This window comes from Coloeus monedula (assembly GCF_965178545.1).
Source record: "Coloeus monedula genome assembly, chromosome: 1".
Classification (NCBI taxonomy): domain Eukaryota; kingdom Metazoa; phylum Chordata; class Aves; order Passeriformes; family Corvidae; genus Coloeus; species Coloeus monedula.
The window spans coordinates 129,970,819-129,991,489 of record NC_138781.1 but is presented as its reverse complement, the minus strand read 5'-3'; the positions used below and the strand labels follow the sequence as shown (position 1 = coordinate 129,991,489).

General features: G+C 42.9%; 1 protein-coding gene across 1 annotated transcript in view; it reads left to right on the top strand.

Moving 5' to 3' along the window:
• The window catches only part of HEY1 (hes related family bHLH transcription factor with YRPW motif 1), a 3,608-nt gene extending 1,474 nt beyond the window's left edge, over positions 1–2,134 (top strand). The window contains exon 5 of the mRNA XM_082278486.1: positions 244–2,134. Within this exon, the coding sequence (XP_082134612.1) occupies positions 244–827 (584 nt within the window). The 3' untranslated portion in view covers positions 828–2,134. The remainder of the gene's footprint in view (positions 1–243) is intronic.
• The last annotated feature ends 18,537 nt before the right edge of the window (positions 2,135–20,671 follow it).

Here is a 20,671-nt window from a genome sequence, read left to right as displayed (position 1 = left end):
CAGTTTAAAAATGGCAGTCTGTGACTGGTCTTGGGACTTGCAGCATCACAGCACAGATATAAAAGAAAAGCTTGTTAAACAAAAAGGAAAAAAAAAGGAGCTTGGCAGCTAGTCTATAGTTGGGAATACTAACCACATCCAAGTGAAATATGCTTATAGGGGAGGGTGGAGTGGGGAGACTACTTGTAGACAATGACTAGAAAACAACATCTTAAGACTTCATTCTCTGTTATTTTCTCTTAGGTTATTTTGATGCTCATGCTTTGGCTATGGACTATCGGAGTCTAGGGTTTCGAGAGTGCCTGGCTGAAGTTGCTCGATACCTGAGTATCATTGAGGGTCTGGATGCCTCTGATCCTCTGCGAGTTCGACTCGTGTCTCATCTCAACAACTACGCCTCTCAACGGGAAGCAGCGAGTACTGCACACACTGGCATTGGACACATTCCTTGGGGCAGTGCCTTTGGACATCACCCTCACATACCTCACCCGTTGCTGCTGGCTCAAAGTGGGCATGGTAATACCAGCACTACAGCATCTTCCACAGAACCACATCACCAGACCAGAATTGCTGCCCCACATGCTGAAACTTCCTCACTCAGAGTGCCCCCAAATGGCAGCGTTGGACCAGTGCTCCCTGTGGTCACATCTACTACCAAACTGTCTCCTCCTCTCCTCTCCTCCATGGCATCTCTGTCTGCGTTCCCCTTCTCATTTGGCTCCTTTCATCTGCTGTCTCCCAACGTGCTGAGCCCATCTACACCAACACAGTCAGCAACGCTCAGCAAACCGTACAGACCCTGGGGGACTGAGATTGGCGCCTTCTAAGAACTGGTTCTTTAGCAAGGGTGGGAAAGCCTATAAACCTAGCTGAGCTGGGTTATGCCACCCTTAAAGTTGAAGTTCTTAGTAACTGGGACACAGGTACAGCTTCACCTTAACTAAGTTTGTCTAAAAACTGTCTCATTGGATTTTTCTTTTTGTTTTCTACATTTTTGTATTAACAGATTGGGGTTTTTTTAATAGTTGCTGAAGTTGTCCAAAAATAAAATTACAATAGTGGTTTGTTAACACTTGTGTTAGATCTCTGCTGAGCATTTAAGTCACTTTTGTAAACAGTTTGTTTCAAATGTTTCATTTTTCCTGAGTACATCAGACTGGCTTTTTATGAAAAGATACCACCTATTATTGTTAGCGATGGCCTAGTTTTGTTATTAATTTTTCCGAGACCATTCTTCTCAGCATTTACAAGCTGTGTTTTTGTTAGTATTTTGACACTGAGATGTTCTATAAAGAATTACACTTTTTGTAAACTATATTTGAGTCTTATATTTCTGAGCAAAGCGTTGACAAATCAGATGGACCTGCTTGACCAGCTTTATCTAAAAGCCCAATTTCTCTTTCTTCTGAAGCTGTTTGGTATATTTGGCAATCTTATTCCAGTCCCTAGCAGACATTTACTCACTTCTCAGAACCACTACACCATTTTTTCCAGGAGCAGTATGAGAGGGGAGGGTGCAAAAGTCAAATTGCACGCTGTATTGGTGGTGGGTTTAGGTGCTGGGGAAGTTATGGGAATTAAAGTTGTCACCTACAGTGATCTCCCAGCTGGATCTGGTCACAGGCATCTTCATTTCATAGGGCCAGATCCTGCTTTGAGTTACACTGGAGTAATTGTTCTGCTAGCCTGAATTCTTGGGTATCTGAGGTCAGACTCTTCTCTGTGAGCTTCAAATTTTCAGCTGAAACTATTGATGCTGATATTTAACTAGCCAATGGAATGGTACAGTGGGAACCTGTTCAGTGCACAGCCTTGTTGCTTAACAGATGCATCCTAACCAGGTGATTTTTTTATTGTGTTTTAGGTGCAGTTCAGTGCCACTACTCATTTTGTAAGGGTTCTGCTGTGTTCTTGTGTGCCTGAGAGTGTGTGCATGTACATATATTTTGCTTGATTTCATGAGAATCTTAATCTGAACAGGTTTATCGAGTGAGTTCCACTGGAAGGGGTTTGCTCTTGTATCTGTGTTGTGGCTAAATAAAGGAGAAAGAACAAAGTATTTTAAATTACATGCTTGTCTGATATGTATCAGTGGAGAATTTTATGCCTGTGGGTGTCACAAGAGATGTCAAACAATTGCTACTCAGTCCTGCTGTGGGCATTTGTATTTACTCTTTTCTCAGGTATTATGGCATATGTAGCTATGCTAGCTGAGTACATGAAGAACCACAGTGCCTTGGAGTAACAGTCAAGGGAAGGAAAATGTAGGATTTCTTTCGCACGTCACTTTTATGTGCCTGGCAGTGTGTAGGCAGGTAGTGAAGATACCAGGGTTTCTGCTAAAGTGGAGGTTAAAGCTACACTGCACTTGAATATTCTTAGTTATTTGTATTAAAAAGTGATCATCTTTACAAATATGAAGTCCTTTTCTGTCTAACTCACAAAATTGTCTGTCCTATAGGTCTGGAATGAAGTTTTGTACGTTACAGTGAGGTTCAGATCCCATTCAGTCCATTAGTGCAGAATGTACCCCAGGTCTCCAACTGATCCTCTATTTGTTACTGACTGGTACCACCAGTGTCTAACACCTTTGCTTGAAATAAAAACCTGTCAGGGTTACAGGTAGATAGGTTTTCTTCCGATCCTGATTTTAGTCTGTCCTGCCTGCAAATCTCTACCTGCAGAATGTCTGGAAGTACTTCACCTCTTCCCTGCACATTTGAATTTATAGTACACTTGTTTTGGTAAATGGCACATCCTTGTCTGGATCTTTCTGCCAGAATAGCAGAAAGAACTTGGCCCTGTGGGAGACGAGAGCTTTGTTTAAAGAGGGGCTCTCAGGCCAATTAAGGAGTGGCATTGATGAGAGACTTTCTCGGAAGAAGGATTGCTGTGAGGCTGGAAAGAGCGGGAGAGCATTCAAGTGCATAACCTTGTTTTACCTTCCTTCTGAGACTGTAGGAGACCACTGCTAGAAATGAAATGCAAAACACTGTAGGAGCTAGAGATACATAGGTGTTATTAAGAAGAGATTATAGAGCATAGTATTTCATGTAGAAACCTGAAATAAGAGGCTGTAAAATTCCAAATCCAGCTTCCTTTCACAGTGTGTATTGTCTCCTGTTTAATTATGCTCTGCCCTGTCCCTAACAGGTTTTTATAGCAAATTAACAACTCCTACCTAGAAGATTGCTATAGTGCATGCAACTATTCTTTAGATCTTTTAATAAATGGCAATGCTTCTCAGCCTTTTAATGGTTATTTCATTGACATTCAAATGACTTTGCCTTCCTCTAAATAGCTGGCTCTTTTGTGTAGAAAGACCCCTATAATCATTTTTGTCCCACTGTCCTACCCTTGAATGGACTTCAGAAGCAGAGTGCAATAAAAGTTTCACTGCTGGTGTTTGTCTCTATATCCACTGTCTTCTCTTTCTATTACCAATGACCACGGTATTAATGAAAAGTACTAATTTTATTCAACTTTCACAGTAATTCTATATGAATTTTTAGGGATTCAAAAATCTACTGATTGTTTCAGTAGAAAGATATGAATGAATTATAGGAACTCACAAAAACTAGTAATTCAAATGGGAAAAGCATGGCCCAGAAGCTAAAACACCAGAGTTGTAAGTCCAGGGCTGCTGCTAACTTTGTAAATCTGTCTTGGCAATCACTTAATGTATATCTGTTTTGCCAGCAGTGAAACAGGTATGGCAGTACTTGGTCTCCTTTCCTCAAGAGGCAGTGGTAGTTGGAAATTTTCTATATGAGTGATAAATGCTGTTATTTCTCAAAAACTACAGTTCTGAGACATACTGCTATTTTTCTTTCCTGTGGGATGCTAGGTTTCTAAAGACAAACTGAGAAAGGCAGAATAAGCTTGCTTCTCTAGGCAGTAGATATCTCCGGAGTCCAAAACATTTATTTGTTTACCCTATTGCAAAAGAGCAATTCAGGAGCACAAGCTTAACCAGAGGGATGCTAGAAAAGAAAGGAAATGCATATATGTCTTGATCCCATGACCCCCCAACCACCATCAATTCCTTTGGATGAAATGTGTCCATCTGGAAATCCTCAGGCTAAAGCTTTGGGTAGGATGTAAGATGATGTGGTACTTCATATAAGCTAATATTATCTTCCTTTATTAAGGAAGCTGGATTTGAGCACAGAACAAATTTAAAAGGCTGGTAAATGCTGCACAAAACCAGATACAAACCTCTGGAAATCCATTCTGTGATTTGGCATAAAGGAATAGCTGATGGAAGTGACATTTTTTAGCTTTTGGAAAGAAGCTGTCAGTAGTTCTTAAGACACTTTCTGTTCAGCGCCCCAGTCTTAACACTAGTAGCATGACAGAGTTTATTAGGATCATGCTGAAAACCCCATGAATCCTGCCTATTGCTCTCTTCACTCACACATCAGCATGTGAGTCCCCAGGTGACAGGAGCCTTCCTAGACTATTGCATAGTGGTGGGAAGTCTGCCAGTTTTTTTTTTTCCAAGCAATTCAAATAAGCCCAAGTGAACACAGATAAACTGAAATCCTTCTTCCTGTTTTATATTGTGTGCATACTCTCAAATGTTTATTGCCAGAAACTCTCAGTTTGGATTGCAACACACTCTAAATGGAGCTGGAATTCTCTAGTGAATAATGTAGAGGTCATGGGCTTTGTGCTGGAAGGCAACAAAAATTATGCACAAAGCCCTTTTCTGAGGCCTTACATGAAAGGATGCAGAGATGGATTGTGGTATTTGTGACTCAGTACGCTAAGGCACGAATATGTTCATGTGTTAACCAGCCTACCTGACCTCGTAGGATCTGTGTGTGCTTTGCCTGTAACTGGATGACTCTCTCTCCACTTGCCCAACTTATAAATAAAAATTAGAACAGTCCCTTTCTTCTGGAGCCAGAAGATGTGGGCATTGACTCATGCTTGCAATATAGTAGCGTGCCTGCAGTCATAAATGTCGAAATGGCAATGCCTAGTAAGATACAGATACTTGAAGGTGTCTTTTGGGACTCTGAAATGTTCATTTGGTGAAGGCTTTTATTAAGGAAGTGCTTGGGTATTTTATATTGTTCTCTCTTATTCCACCTAGTCCGGTGAAATTTTTTGTCTAGCAAATTCTACTGATTATTCATGCAGCTTGAAGGAGTGGACCAAACTGCCTTGCTCTGACCTGTGCTGTGTGCAGTCTGCCCAAGCCTTCCCAGCAAAGTTCATAGACAGAGGTTCTCTTCCAGCTGATTTTTATTTTTTTCCTTAATAAATCATGTAACACAGCTGTATAATGCAGGAGAGGCTTATCTAAGTGCTCAGGACAGCTGAGCAGGGGGGGCATTCTGCCCTGCCTATAGACCCACTAACTGCATTACATTTGGACCTTTTCAGAATCTTTTACCAGGCTGCTCATTTCAGGTGAAGCCTCCTGGCAAGGAAGGGGGGGAATAGCCGGAACCAGTTCTGCACACCTCCTCCTCGTTGGGGCAGCCTCAGTACAAGGAGAACTTTGCAGACCACACTTTTCTCTCTGCACTGAAGAGACTTCTTGGAGTTTTCCAGGTGGCTTCTCCAAGGTAAGCTGTAAAATCTAGGCACAAACATTAGTAACAGGTTAAACAGGTATGTGCATTTCTCTGTTTTACTCTGCTTTCACAGAAGAAAGGATGTTGGGAGTAGGAAAGCTGGTGAAGCAGCTCTGAGAGAGAATGGCAGGAGAAGGAAGGAAGGCTGATCTGTAGGATCAGAGGAAAATTGAGGCTGTGAAGAGATGCATTGTTTGCATTGCCTGTGGCAAAGATACAGAAGTACCTGACATCCGATGAAAAAATAAGCTGCATGCCAGTAGGTAGAGGATTTAGAGAGGGGAAGATAGTACTCAGTATTCATAATTTTTCTCAGTATGAGCAACTGACAAAGAGTGAGGCATATTATTTAAAACCAATAAGGTGCTGAAACAATGCATGTGCATGTCTTCATCGAATTTGATGGGTCATCCCACTGGCTAGGGAGAAACCAGGGCTAGATGGACTATCAGTGACTGTAAGAATGCATTATAGCGTGGTTTACTGACTGAATTTGTACAATCTGGTCAAGTAACTATAAGGAGGAAGGAATCAAAGCATGAGAGAGGGCTTGACCCAAGCTGACAGAGAATTTGAGACATCAGAATAGCTGATAAGAGCACCTAATGATTGGCAGCCTCTTCCACAAACCCCTCAGCCTTCATCAGCAGTTACCACCTAGCTGCTAGTGCAGCCACTTAGCCCCTGGGTTTTGGTATGGTGTTTCTCACCATGGATTAGCCATCTAAGTAGGTATGAGGTCTCCTTCACCATTACTTGAGTAGGGCAGGTGCTTGTTCTGTCCAGTAGTGGAAAATGAGTGAAGGTGAGTATGGAGCCTCCTTCTGAGTCAAGGGATATCGGGTAGAGAGAGCACAGAATTTCTTTCATATTATATATCTGCTGTAGATAGTGGTGGTAATGACTGGGTAATCTTCTCATTGTCATCAAGCCTGCCTTTAAAAGCAGAGGCCATTTCAGAGGCTGTATTTCAATAGCAAAAGATGAAATGAGAAGAATGGTCATTTGTTGCTGTTCAGTGATGGTTATGTGAAAGCTTGTGGGATTGGATAGTGGTTAAAAATGCAGCAAAGGGAACTGAAGTGTGTGCTGTAGGAACTCTTTTACATGCTGCACAGCAGGTATATCTGTTTTTTACTTCATCAGGAAAACATTGATGTGATTGAACAATGTTCCCTGTATAATGTAGATGCCTAACTGTCTGTAGATTGCCCCTTTGAATTTCTCTGGGATTCATTGCGTCTTCTGTTAGGAGGAAATTATCAACAACAAGAGGAAATCCTGTACTAGTACTGAATAGTCCTTATTTTAAAGGTACTTCCCTTCTTGTGGGAATTGTATATAATCAGAACAACACTCCATAAAACAGATGAATTATTTTAGAAGGAGACAGGTCAGCCTTTTATTTAAAAGGTCTGACGTTATTGTACATAAGAAAATCAATTGTTAGAGTGGATGACATTCTTCCACTAGCTGCCTGTGCTTCCCAAAGGTGGGGCAAAGTTTAAGGCATTGGTAACAGGAAGTCTGGGCTCCTTAGAGACTTTCATGTTTTCTGGAGCACGCAATGACAGAATGACTCCTTTTCTTCCCCAAAATAGCAGCAGGAATAAGAATGATTAAACTTTACCCTGTTAAGGATTGGAATAGGTAAAGATGCGAATGGTGCAAATACCTGTGGGCCAACACCAAATACCCACTAAGTTGGTGTGGGCAGGGGAAGGTGCATTAGTCATCATTGTGCTGTAAATGCTGTGCAAGCAGGAAAAGAAGCTCTTTTGAACATAAACCTTTCCAATAGGTTTCCAAAATCTGACTCTCCGTACTTCAGTTCAGATTACAACACAGACCTTTCCCACCACATAAACCGGTATGGGCTGAGCAAGGGGCAGGTGCAGTTCCCACATGAAGCCAGGGGCTGAACTACCACGTGGCTACAAATACGTCCTGGGATCTGGGGCACCAAATCAACCAAGCGCACTGAGAGGTGTGACTGCAGATGTGAAGCTAAATGGCTGTCATTCCCTCACCTGCTAAATCCATGTTTCAAAGGAGGCAGTTGAAATCCCATGTACTCTCCTCAACCAGCCATGAAGCTGTTAGAGCCCTGAATGAGTAAGATACTCCATGAAAGAAACTAAAGCAAAATATGTTGTGGGGCTCTAGAAGTCTTTGGGTTGTTGCTGGTTTAGACAAAGTTTGTCTAATTTTTCTCTCCTCCCTGGGAGGTAAGAAGGCTTCCTGCTTCTTCATGGTGCTGACAGAGGTTTGCAGGACCCTTTACACAGCCCCCTCAGACCCAACCTCATCCTGCCAGGAAACAGACTGAAGGCTTATTTTCTGCCCCTGCAGCACAGCAACATCCCAGTCTGAAAGCACAGCCTCAATGGCAGGGCTGGCTGAGAGCCACAGGGGCCCAAGACTGGGAATTCCCATGGTCTGCCCCCAGGGACAAAGCTGAAGGAGTGACACGTCAGGTTTCCGGGTAGAAAAATCACTGTGCTTTTTTTTTTTTAAACTGCATCAATATCCTCATAATGTGCTAGCCAGACAGTCTGACTTTATGCATTTTTTAAATAAAGAGGGAGCAATAATGAAATTATTCTTTAGCTTTCATTTTGGCTGTATACTTTTTAATGGCAAAAAAGGTTCAAAATCCCCATCTTATTGCCAGGTCTTCTCCTAGGAAGTGCAGCCTTCTCTCCATACTATTTTCACTGTCTTTCATGAGATAGATACTCAGTCTGTACCAAACAGTTGCTGAGAAAGCTGTGATTCAAGCTTTATATAATGCAATACTTTTTATACCAGAGTCTATTGGGAAACAGCCTGTTCGACTCAGCTATCTGCATTGCATTAACTTTTATAACCTAAAACTCCCATCAGAAAGGAGATTTTTATGAGATTGCATTTGACACATCCCCACAAATGTTCCCTTAACAACTATGTCTGACTGACTGAAAAAGGCTAGAGAAGACTTTGCCAGGGGCTAGCGCCACCTCAGATTTAATTTTTGGCGACAATGTCTGCTCCTCACTCATTTGCACGGTTGCAACGCTGCTGTTAATCCTGTGGGACAGGGGGAGATGATGAAGATAATTCTGTACACCGAACTTGTACGCAGCACCTGGCCTGACTTTGCTCCAAGATTGCCAAAGTTGCAGAATGAAGCGTAGTCCAGGGGAGTGGGTAGGGCATCGGGGAAAAGTGGAGATTTATGTTGAAGCCTGATTCTGAGGAGGAGGTTTTTATTAATAAGATCCCCATCCCTATCCCCAGGGATTTTCAGTCTCAACAGTACTCCATCTGCCTATCCCCAAAGTTAGGTGATATTTGGTGTACTGTGGAGGTGTAGTACTATATCCTGGGTAAGAAGTTGGGACTCAAAGCTGAAAATCAAATAGTTGAGCTGCTTGGCAGAGGTGTTTCAAACTGGATTGAGTTTTTTCTTCAGGACTTCTGCAGCAGTTCTGGATTCAAAGCTGCTCTTGATTTTCTGGAAGCCCCAGAGGGTCAATAGTTCTTCACATCAGCCTGAGTTACTTCCCATGTCAGAGTTTCAGCACAGTGAACATTTAGGAAGCCTTTTTCTAGTCTCTTACAGCACTTGAGAAAATGGAAGCAAAAAAAAAAAAAAAAAAAGAATCCAGTTCCCACTTTACCCATAACTCTAGGACTGTATTTTCCACTCCAAAGTCTCCTAACACATTCAGCTACTATTTCAGCAACAACCCAACCCCTTCACTACACCCTGAAGAAAGGAAATCCAGCCAATGTTTGGAATGAAACAGGTTTTGTAGGCAAAATTAATACTTCCCTTAGATGTGTTTTTGTTGTGTTTGACTTCAAACCTCAACACGGTATTTCTAACACAGTCTTTTGTGTATAATGTACTAGGTCTTAAGTAAATTATTTGAAGTCATGGCTTCACTTATGATGTCTCAAATCATCATGTGTATGGTTTATCAGTAGGGTTGAAGGTCTTGGATTTGCTACTCGGACCCCCTCAACAGGGAGTGATAAGAGGTGACACATACAGCTTATCTTTATGTGGACCAGATCTAGATAGGAGTGGGTTTAAGGGGAGAAAAAGATCCACTTGAGGGCTCTGTGTGATCATGGAGCATGCACAGCTGAAGACTCTGTTGGCATGGCACAGATTGCCATTGTGGCACTGGATCATGGTAGGGACATGGCGTGGTGCAAGCTGGGATCCCAGTGGAAGATCTGCAGTAATAAAAATGTCTAGGATGTGAAAACTGGCATTTAGAGTGCAGCTTTGGGAGGAGTTAAAGGCATGAAAGGAAACTTGTTGGGACTGTGGGAAGAGGTGGGGGTTGAGAAAAGGGGTTCATGTGTGAAAGGAGAGGACAGTCTCCTCAATCCTCCTCAGTTGCCAGAAATGTCATGGTGGTTTCCAGCCCTGTGTGACGTATCAGTTGCTTGGACACGAGATAGGATCGCCATCAGATAAGGCTGAACCTTTATTCTGACTGAAGTTGCCTCTGTTCATTAAATGAATGCAATTACCTGGATGAGAAGCTGACAATAAAACATCACTCCTTTTGCCTACACATGGCTCAGTTGCTTAAAATGGCCAATCTCTAACTTGGAGTGATGGCAGGGATGTATTCAAGAAATGAACAAGGAGCCCTTATAACCACTGAGCAAGTGGTCTTCACATGATGATGTCAGGGGAAAAAAAAAATGGCAATTAGAACTTGTTAGGACTTGTTTTGCAATCCTTTGTAAGGAGAGAAAGGCTAAATCTCCTTAGAGCGGGTAGGAAAACTCTTTTCTGGAGAACATATGAAAATAGGTCACTTGTGTCTTTTCTTAGGGAGTGTACAGAAAACACAGATTAGTGTCTCTGGAACAATTTTGGCTTATGCTCTGGCTTTCAGAAGAGGAGGAGGGCTGTGAGGCAGCAGAGTGATTGCTGTATTCAGTGGCATGGCCCATGGGCGGTGGCGTTTGGGGCGGGGGTGTCGCCTGCACAATAGCGATGGGGCTGTTCGGGAAACGCTTTCATACAATTTTATGAGAGAGAGAAAATAGATGCCTGTAGAAATAACTTTTACAACTCTGTTGATTTAAAAGAGAATGAGAGTGCAATGAGGGTGCTTTTGTCCCAGCAAAGAACTTTATAGTATGTATTGTGTCCTGATGTCTCTGGCTTTCTACAGGTTGGGGTGCAATGGGCTGATTCTCCTGGGTTTTCCTTCTTCTCCCTCTGAGGCCAGCAACTGTGTCAGGGCTCAGCTGTAACATTTATGGCATAAGGGAAAGAAGATTTCTTTAAAAAACCAAAACAAACCAAAAAACTTTGCAGAGACTTGGTACTCCAGGTAATAATTACAAGTTTCACCCTGCTGTCTTCAGGGGGATGAGATCACAGTTGCAGTCCGAGATTGCTGTTTCTTCCTGGAACATGTGGGATAAAGTCTGACGTGGTCAAAATGGACAAATAATGAATTCAGTGCCACTGAACACTGAGATATCCCTTACAGTAAATAATCTAGTGTCAGAAAATATCTTTCTGTTCTGGAGCTGTACTGGTACCTCTATGGAGCAAAAGCATTGCACTACTGCAAATGCCTATTCCAGATGACAGGTTATGGTTAAGCCCTGGTGAAATAGTCACTATTCATAAGTTTGAATTAAGTGTTATTTAAAAATGAGAAAATAGTGAAATGCGTTGGGCACACTGAACTGTCAGAGTCCTGCAGGCTCACAGACAAGCACACCTAAAAAATAACAGCAGTTTCAGGCAACACTGCAAATCCTCCCTCCTGGCCCCTCAACTTCCTCCTTTACTCTTGGAGATAACCCAGCCTGCACATCACATGCAAAGGATGACACAGTGTGACAACACGCATGCCTGTATGGTGTCCAGATGAGCAGGGAAGGACCAGTGCCAGCAGTTTTTCTCCTAACAGATGGTTTTTTCTGGACAAATTGTTGAAGAAGTGAGATAAGGTTCAAACCATGTACGCTGCTAGTCCCAAAACCGAACCAGGTCACTTTGACTTTTAAGAGGCAGTGATGCCTTGACAAGAGAGGAAACCTGATGGCAAAGCACAGTGGTGCTGGCCAGAGGGTTTGCATCTGTGATGCCTCTCATATCACTAAGATGCCAGAAAGAAACCCCAGGCTTCTGGGAGGGAATGTTTGCCATCTGCTTCCCTCTGTTGACTGAGTTATTGAAGTACACTAAACTTGGGTACACTGAAGGCAAACTTCACAGACAATAAAGTGGGGTGGAAAGGCAGACAATAGGCCGGATTCCTGGCATTCATGAGCTGCTGGAACTTTGCTCACAATACTGCAACGGCTCAGGATTGGCCCACGTTGCTCTTAGTTTAAGCAGCCCCTTTTATATAAAACCATGCTCTCAAAATGAAAAGACATTCTTTATGTGTACACATTTTCAAAGGTGTATCGCCCTCCTCATGTCTAAATAATAACACCCCCAACCTAAACTTTTCTTGTTTGACAGATCAAGTTGTCTTTCTTGTTTGACAGCTCAAGCTGTCAGTCATTGCTGGCACTTGGCCTACCGTCAGGGAGGAAAATGAAGCAGTTTTCTTGTTCTAATGCTGTTTTTAAAACAACAGCTTTGTATTAGTCACCACAGCTACCAAATGTGGGCAGCGGTTCAGGAGAGCTTTCCAAGAGTATTACTTTCTGCTACTGAAATGTTGGTAAACTCACATTGGCTGTAAGACACAGTTCCCAGTCCTTCATTGGGTGCTATGGAAATGTAGTGTGCATTATAGAGGGATACTTTTATTAAACCCTAACAGCTCATTTGCACTGGAGTCAAACTGCATAATATCTATCATCCTGTCCTGCTGTGCCTTGACCACAGAGTATACATTTCCCTCATCTGGGAAGGGAGAAATGGCAGCAGTGACTCATGGGTGACACTTATGTCATTTGACATGAATACCATTTCCACTGGAGACTTGCAAGACCCTGGCTTTCAGTTTCTTTTGTTTTCTGACTACTTCTCTGGCATCCTCCTACGTGACATTGTGTTTGACAATGCTAAGAAGGGATGCTCAGTTGGTATAAGACTCACACAATTTATTTTCTGCTGACAGAAACGTGCCATTCAAAGGGGATTCAGCTCTCCATAAAGCACCCCCGAATTTGAACAGATTTATGTTTGCACTGTTTGCCTGAGATGCAGTGCACAACAGCATATCTGTGTTCAGAAACAAACTTCACCTGTGGCAAAGACACCTTCAAGGGCTTGACACAATCCTCCTCCGGCTGTACAGGTAACTTTGAGGGCTCCCCTGAGCTGGTTGGAAGAACACTCTAAGCTCTGCATTATCTCCTGAGAAGTAAGCTGAAGTGACAAATCACCTGCTGGACACTTTCTCAGCTCACCCTGTGCTGAGATGCTGCTGCCTGGGACAGAGCTTAGAAATACTGTGGACCTCTTTAAGAGATTAAATCACTGAAAACTTTTTGGCAACAAGATGTGATCATCTGCCCATCTGCAGAATGTATTGGCTGGCCACCACCTGGTAGTTGTCAAAAATAGCCATGGGATCTCCTGAATGTGCCAAGGAATGCTGCTACTCTTTCTTGGTGGCCTGTGATCAGAGGCACGAGCTGATGCTTTGCTTGGCTCTGCCCAGCAGATAGATGTTTTAGGACTCTAGTTTTAGCTGTCGTCACCAGGCATCATTTGTTGTTGTCTTTATTTCAGGCCTGCTCTGGTACATAACAGCTATGAGTGGATTTGCTCAAAGGTCAGCCATCTTTCAACACTAGGATGAACCAGATTCTTTCCTCATTTAGCTCCTACACTGTGCTTTGCTCTCTTGGAGTATCCTGCCAGAATCTTAAATAATCCTAAATTATGTGGGATCACTGCTGAGCTCTCCTACTCCTAGCAGCTTGTTGTGGTTCCCTTAAATGTTCTGGCTGATGGAACATTGGGAGCATGTAGAGTTAAATCAAGTGAGCATAAACGTTCTATGATTTACATCTTTCTCCAAAAGGGCTGATAAAGAAACTCCTCTTTGGGGTGGGTGAAAATAGATAGAAGTAATCTCTGCAATTATCTTCACAGATGCCTAACTACAACGTATACAACTTGTCCTTGACTTTATGTTTAGCATTTGACATGAAGGGAGAATTACATAGGATGCACAGGGCCGTGGCCTGCCTTGCTGCTATGAAGATAGGTTGGTTTGTGTCTGGGAGTTATGGTAAAGCAAGCAAACTTCTCCATGCAGTTTTTTTTCGCTGCCAACATGAGCCCAGTGTTGCCTGCATCCATCACACGAGGGCTTTCTCTTAACACATGCCTCTGCTTAGGTACTTGGAAAGTACCTAAGCAGCGACATGTGTTAGGGTCTGCTGCTGTTTTTATGCCTTGAACCAACCCTTCTATTCTGATAGCTTCATTAACAGCACAACAAGGATTGATAAACTCATAAAAGCTCTTCCTAGCAAACAGGAAGGTAGGAGGAAGGTAGCTCACCCAGAAAGTTCATCCATGTGAGAGAATGGAGAGATGTAGTTCCTGAGCTGAGTCACTCATGAAGTCACAGGTATTTAACCAGATCAGGTGGGTTTTTTTTGCTGTTTGTTTGGGGGTTTTTTTGTTTGGTTTTTTGTTTTTTTTTTTTGTTGGCAGCCAAGGACAGTATTTCATTTACTGACACTGCTTTTTTCTTTCTCTTTGCAGTCAGATACAGGTACTGCTTGGATACATGTGATGAATGAAAGAGTGATTGCCACAGTTCCAGATCAACAACAAGGTACTTCCCGTTTTAGGCACAGTTATGCTGTGGTATCTAGATAAAAAGAGGATATCGTCTGAAGGGTCATGGTATGCGTATTTTTTTATTCACTCAAGTGACTCTAAATCCTTCCTTTTTGCAATGACTCACCTTTTCAACTATGGGATTTTGAGTGACCTTTTCAGTGCCTGATTCATCATTAACTGACACCCTGGAACAAATTTCTGTTTGTATTAGTGAATATTCACATCAGCCATGCAAAAATCAAATGAACAACCACATCTCTTAAGTGGTATTTTTTTTTTACTATGAAGTTTACAGTTAATTTTAAACTTTGTGGTTTTTAAAGTGTGATCAAAATGCAAAAGTGCAACTTCATAACCAAAAAGATTTTACTTTGAGGATGTATTTATTGTGGCTGTTACATCACCATCCGTTTTACTTTAGAACAATAAAAACTGAGATATTTTTTCACCACCAGAAATCCATTCAATATTCTCTTAGGTGTGAAAACACGAATGATCAAAACCGACTAAATGCTAATGTAAACAAAAAAATTTGCAGCACTTACTAGTGGTGTCCAGTTAAAGAATTCTATGTATGTTCAGAATGCCACATATATGTTCAGAATTTAAGCATAGTATAGCATAGAATAAAATAGAACAGACAATTTCAGCTGGAAAGGACCTATAGTGATCATCTAATCCTGATCACTCAGGGCTGACCAAAAGCTAAGGCATATTTTTTTAAGGGCATTGTCCAAATGCCTCTTATATGCTGCCGAGGTCAGAGCATTGACCACCTCCCTATGAAATCTGTTTCAATGGCTGACCACCCTCTTGGTAAAGAAATGCTACCCAATGCCCAGTCAAAGCTACCTGTGTTATCCATTCTCTTTTAAGAATCCATAGAAGTGGTTCTGGTTGAAGTAAATGAAGTAAATCGGATTGTGATTAATGGGAAAGAAAGGGAAAGAAACTTATCCACAAGTAATTTTGCAGATCCACATCTGGTTTTGAGAGGCAAAGTTAATTCTTCACAAAGTAGAACACTTCTTCATTTTGACAAGTACTGGATTCTGTGCAATTCCTTGTGTGTGACTTAAACAGGTTTCCATAGGTCACTGTTTCAAGAAGTGCACATGAATTGATGAGGTCCAAACACCAAAAATGATGTGTTACCTTGTGTTTGTTACTTTATTCCCTCTTTCAAATCCCAAAGAATGACCTGCATTTGCCATGAAACACTTCTACTGGCATTTGGGTTATCTTATGTCATGATGGACAAAATATATATCATGGGGTAAGCTAAAACATATTTTAGAAACTCTCTGCCTTCTCTTTTATGTATATTTCTCTACCATGGCCTCTGAGACCTCTTTTGCCAGAAAATATTAAGCAGTTTGTAGCAAGGGGGGAATGTCCATCCTGAAATATTCATTAGCACTCAAGAAGTTCATGGATTCCCATTCTCTCATTCTCATATGATTGCTGTGCCAAATGAAACCCAGTGCCATATACAGGCTTACTCAGAGGATGAGTAGCTTCTAAGGGTACCCAGGGAAGTTGTCTGGGCACTTGGGTCATGAGAGAAGCCCACTTAACTAAGGTAGGTAGCATGTGAGTCATCTGTGAGTGAGAAGGCAAAATAAGAGAAGCTTTAATTTCTGCTTTGAGTTGCCTTGGATTTAATAACATTTATAGGAACATTATATGTGCTTCCAGCAACTTTCTACAGACCGTTTAAAATCTGTTACTGGTGGTTCAGTATTTGCAGCTGCCTGAATGCAGGACATTTTCACCAGCACCATGTACCTATCTGGCTGGCTTTTGATAAGAATGTGAAAATAATTATGATTCCATATGGAGTTGTTGATGTGTTGTAGATTGTATTACTTTAGGGACATATCATAGCCAACACCTATGAAGAGATGTAGATAATTTTCCAGTACCAACCTGACTGGTACCCTTCCTATTGAAAGTGCCATATTTGTAATGCCAAAGTCGATTCCTCATATTTAAATGTAATAAAATATCTGCAGTTACTGACAGGGTTACCTCTCTTGATGTGAGCAGCTACCTCATGCAATGCCATAACTACCATGAATATTCATATTTTCACCCACATATCCACCTGATTTTGTCTTCTTAAAGCCTCTTGCTTTATTTATGACCATCTCTAGGCTTTTTTTCAGAAATAGCCATCAGAATGGTAACATTCATTAGTCTTACCTAGTTCTGAGAAAACTGTGAAGTTGTTGTGACACTTCTCTAGGCATTTTAATATCTCAAATGTATAGTCTTTCTTTAAGACCAGTTGCTGAATAAAACTGCAACTCTATCTACTTGCAGCTATATTTTCAGCCAGTTCTTGTCTGGCCAAGTGTAATGGAGATAATTTTGTATTTAATTTCTATTTGTTTTCTTTTAAGACCACTGTGAACATAGTGGTCATTTGGAGAATAATACTGTCTTCACAGTGATGCAAAGATGCAAAGTCATATTTTAAACCTTTTTCTTAGTGAGAAAATATGCATTGTGCAAAAGCTGTTCTGTGGTTTCAGTCAACTATATCTTCTACTACAAGGCTAGCGAGAAGAAAATAAATCATTGTTAACACCAAAATAATGAATAAATCACTGAGCAGAATAAGGAGAAAGATCATTTTTTCCTATGTTACACAAACCAAGAAAGATTAAGTTTATATGTATAGCCATGCCAGGATTCAATATCGAAGTAATTGTGTTTGATTTCCACTGCAGGGAGAGAAAGTGCAACACCCCTTTCTGCAGAAATCAAGATGCTGCTTAGAAAACCGTGTGTTTCTGTTTAATCATTCATTTTTGCTTACAACCCAGACCTGCACATCATCCTAGGCTGGACACAGGACTTTGGAGCTCCAAAATGCAGGCAGAGTTCTTCAGGAAGCTGGAATACTTGGCTGAGTTCTTGCTTTTGTCCTGCCTGTAAGTCTATTGGAAAATAGTCTGAAATGTGATGGGAAAAAAAGGAGATATACAGGCTAACACCTATGTGTTCCACTCCCCTGGGAAGAAATTATCTTCAGTTTAGAAACCTCTTTCCTTTCTTTGCCTGGAGAATCCACAGAAGACTGCAGCTAAAATGGTATCTGACTACATAGTGGTCCCCCTGTGCTACAGTACAGGAGGAAGGAGCAATTCCCTTTCAGTGCAGGGAATTTTTCTCCTATAAACTCAGAAAGATCTAATTTCTCTCAGAAAGGAGAAAAATGGGGAGATGAAAAAGCAGTCTCTATTTTTTATAGGTCCAAATATAAAGAGGGGATTTTTTTTTTTTTTTCAGTATTAAAACATAGAAAATATTCAAGTTTTCTATTAAATCTGTGACAGGGCTCCACGCTTGCAGCAGTAAGCAGTAGCACCTCTGGGTGAGCTGTGCTGGCAGTGAGCTGGAGCCTGTGTAGCTGTGCTTCAGCAGCCAAGTGCTTGCTCCCAGCGTGCTGGGACTTCCCATCTTGGCAGGGGAAGATACTGTTTGCAAGCTGGCTGAGCTCAGCCGGCTCTGAGCCCGGGCCAGGAGCGTAGGGCTGTTTGAATACACCCTCGCACATGTGCTGCAAGGTGCCTGCGGCAATGCAAAGGACTCGGTGCAGCCAGGACCTCTTGCTGCATCTGGGAGCATCAAACATGGGACGGCACGGAGGCCAATCGGTGCGAGCAGCCCGTGCCCAGGAAATGATCCCAGCTCCCGACAGCAGGCTGCCTGGTGGGAATGTGGGACTCCCCAGCCCTGCCTGGGATCTGCCGGGCACAGCAGCAGCTAGCGCTGGCCAAAAGAGAGCCTGTCAATACTCTAAACTCTGCATGTTACAGAGCTCTGCAAGATGTCCAGTTTTGCCTTCAGCTTTGATGTGGAGAAAGTATACACCTTGGATAAGCATAAAAAGAATGGGAAATAATGTGGAAGAATCTCTCTATTTTCAACGTTGTAAATTCCAGCTTGGTTTGCCGATGAGCTGTATCAAAGCTGTGGAGGCGCCCTCTCTAGAGAGCAGAAATACCTGCGTGCCTTCAAAAACTCATCAGGAATCCTTTCACAGGAAACAATTAATGTTTTAAAAGCTAGTCCGAGCACCTGATTATTGTGTAAAACATGAGGGTAAAAATGCACTGAGAAATGCAGAAGTAGCATAATTTCTACAGTTAGCTCCAATATGAAGCCAACAGCTGGCCGGAGGAGAAGCAGATAATGCCCAGTGCTGATGACCTGCTGTGAGTTGGGGAGCACAGGGCTGTCACAGACTGAAAATAGTTCATGCCTCAAACATTGATATAAAGTTTTGCTCATTATAAAGAAGCTACAACCGAAGAAGCGTCCCTGAAGAGTGGGACTTTGAACTGGAAGTCAAACTGTTGATTAGATAAAGGAAAATGCATTGTTCAGTCGTCTCAGGCTGAGGGAAAGGTATGCATCCACAAACGGCCAAAGTCACCTGCTGCAACTATCCCTGGCTGAGTTTGGGGTGGGGGAGAGCACAGCTCACAGCAGCCAGGTTTACACAGACTGCCCCCAGCCGAGGGGGAGGAGGAGGTTTTGGGTGCATGGTGCAACCTCTGGTGAGAGGCAATAAACACCCATCCTCCGATTACACAAACTGGCCCAGCTGTGGAACCCCCAACCCCACAGGCCACATCCACAGGACATTCCCGTGAGAGGCTTGGCCCCACAGGGCTGCGCGTGGGGCAACAGACCCAGAGTCTGCCGTGAGAGACTGACCCCACCCCAGGGGGACATGGCCGGACATCCCCACCCAGCCTGAGCATGTACACCCATGGGATTCTATGCTTTTTCAGGGGACCTACACCACCAGGAGGAGCTGCTGAAGAGCATCGTCGAGGCACCAGTGGGACCCATGGAGCGGTGATATTCTTTTTATTCTGTCTCTGTCACTCTTTGTCTCCCCAGCTATTTTCCATTTTCTTCTTTCTCCTTTTCTTTTCTCTTTCTCCCACATTTACTATACAATAAAACCCATATTATTGTCACTGGCATATAGTCTCATTTTCACCTTAACTGCAAATTCCTTGCAGAGGAATTTCCAAAGAACCTTAATAAAATTGGATCATAACAAGGGCACACACCCATGCAGTGGTGTCAGTGCTGGAAAGCATCTTGGATGGGTTCGGAGTGCAGTTCCCAGGATGCCCTTGGACCCTCCCTGCTGTCCTGGTTTTGGCTGGGATAGAGTTAATTTTCTTCCGAGTAGCTGGTACCAAGCTGTGTTTTGGATATCGGATGAGAACAATGTTGATGATACACTGATGTTTTGCTGAGCAGTGCTTACTCTTAAGTCAAGGACTTTTCAGCTTCTCACACCACACCACTTTGAGAAGGCTGGGGGGCACAAGGAGACAGGAGGGGACACAGCTGGACCAGCTGACCCCAACTGCCCAAAGGGATATTTCATACCTTACGACATCATGCTCAGTGTATTAGCTTGGGAGCTGTCTGGGGCATTGGTCAGTGGGGGGTGAGCAATTGCATTGTGCAACACTTTTTTGGTATAGCCTTATTATTATTATTATTATTATTATTATTATTACCACCTTTCCATTTCCATTTCTGTCCTATAAAACTGTCAACTGTCAATTTTACTTTTGTCCCCCCAGTTCTCTCTCCCATCCCACTGTGAGGGAGGAATGAGCCAGCAGCTGTGTTGTGTTCACAGTTCACAGTTGTGTTCAGCTGCCTGCTGGATTAAACCACGACACCCGTGCATGGATCGCCTTCCCACAGCACCCCTCCTGAGATTCCAGGGATGGGGGGAACTCAGAGCAGAAGCGGCACCCCCAGCTTCACCCTTGTTCTCCCAAAGCTTGGCTGCTGCTGCCAATTTGCTGCTGTGTCCCAGTGGCAGCCGTCAGCCTCCTCCTTCTCTGTATTTCCCAGAAGTCATCCTTCCCTAGAGCTCTGCCGCAGGCTGTGCCTGCAGGGGCAGGCACCCAAGGTGATGCACCAGGCTGGGTGAGTCAGGCTCCCTCCAGCATTGGCAGGGTGTCCTAGGAGCACGGCACAAGGCAGACCCAGCTGGCCCTTCATGGGGAAATCCAAGGTCTGACAGAAAACCTGAGCACACACTGTGCTTTGTAAGCAAAGCAGCTGTGCTGCCTCCAAACTTACCCCTGGAGACAGAAGATGTGCACTTAGTCAGTGCTGCTCCCCAGTAATACCTGTGTCAGGAAAACACACAATCTGTGCAACCAGCTCAAGGAGAGCTGTTCATATGCCACCGAACCCCACCATTGTTTTCATCATTTGCAAACAGCTGAGTGTAAAA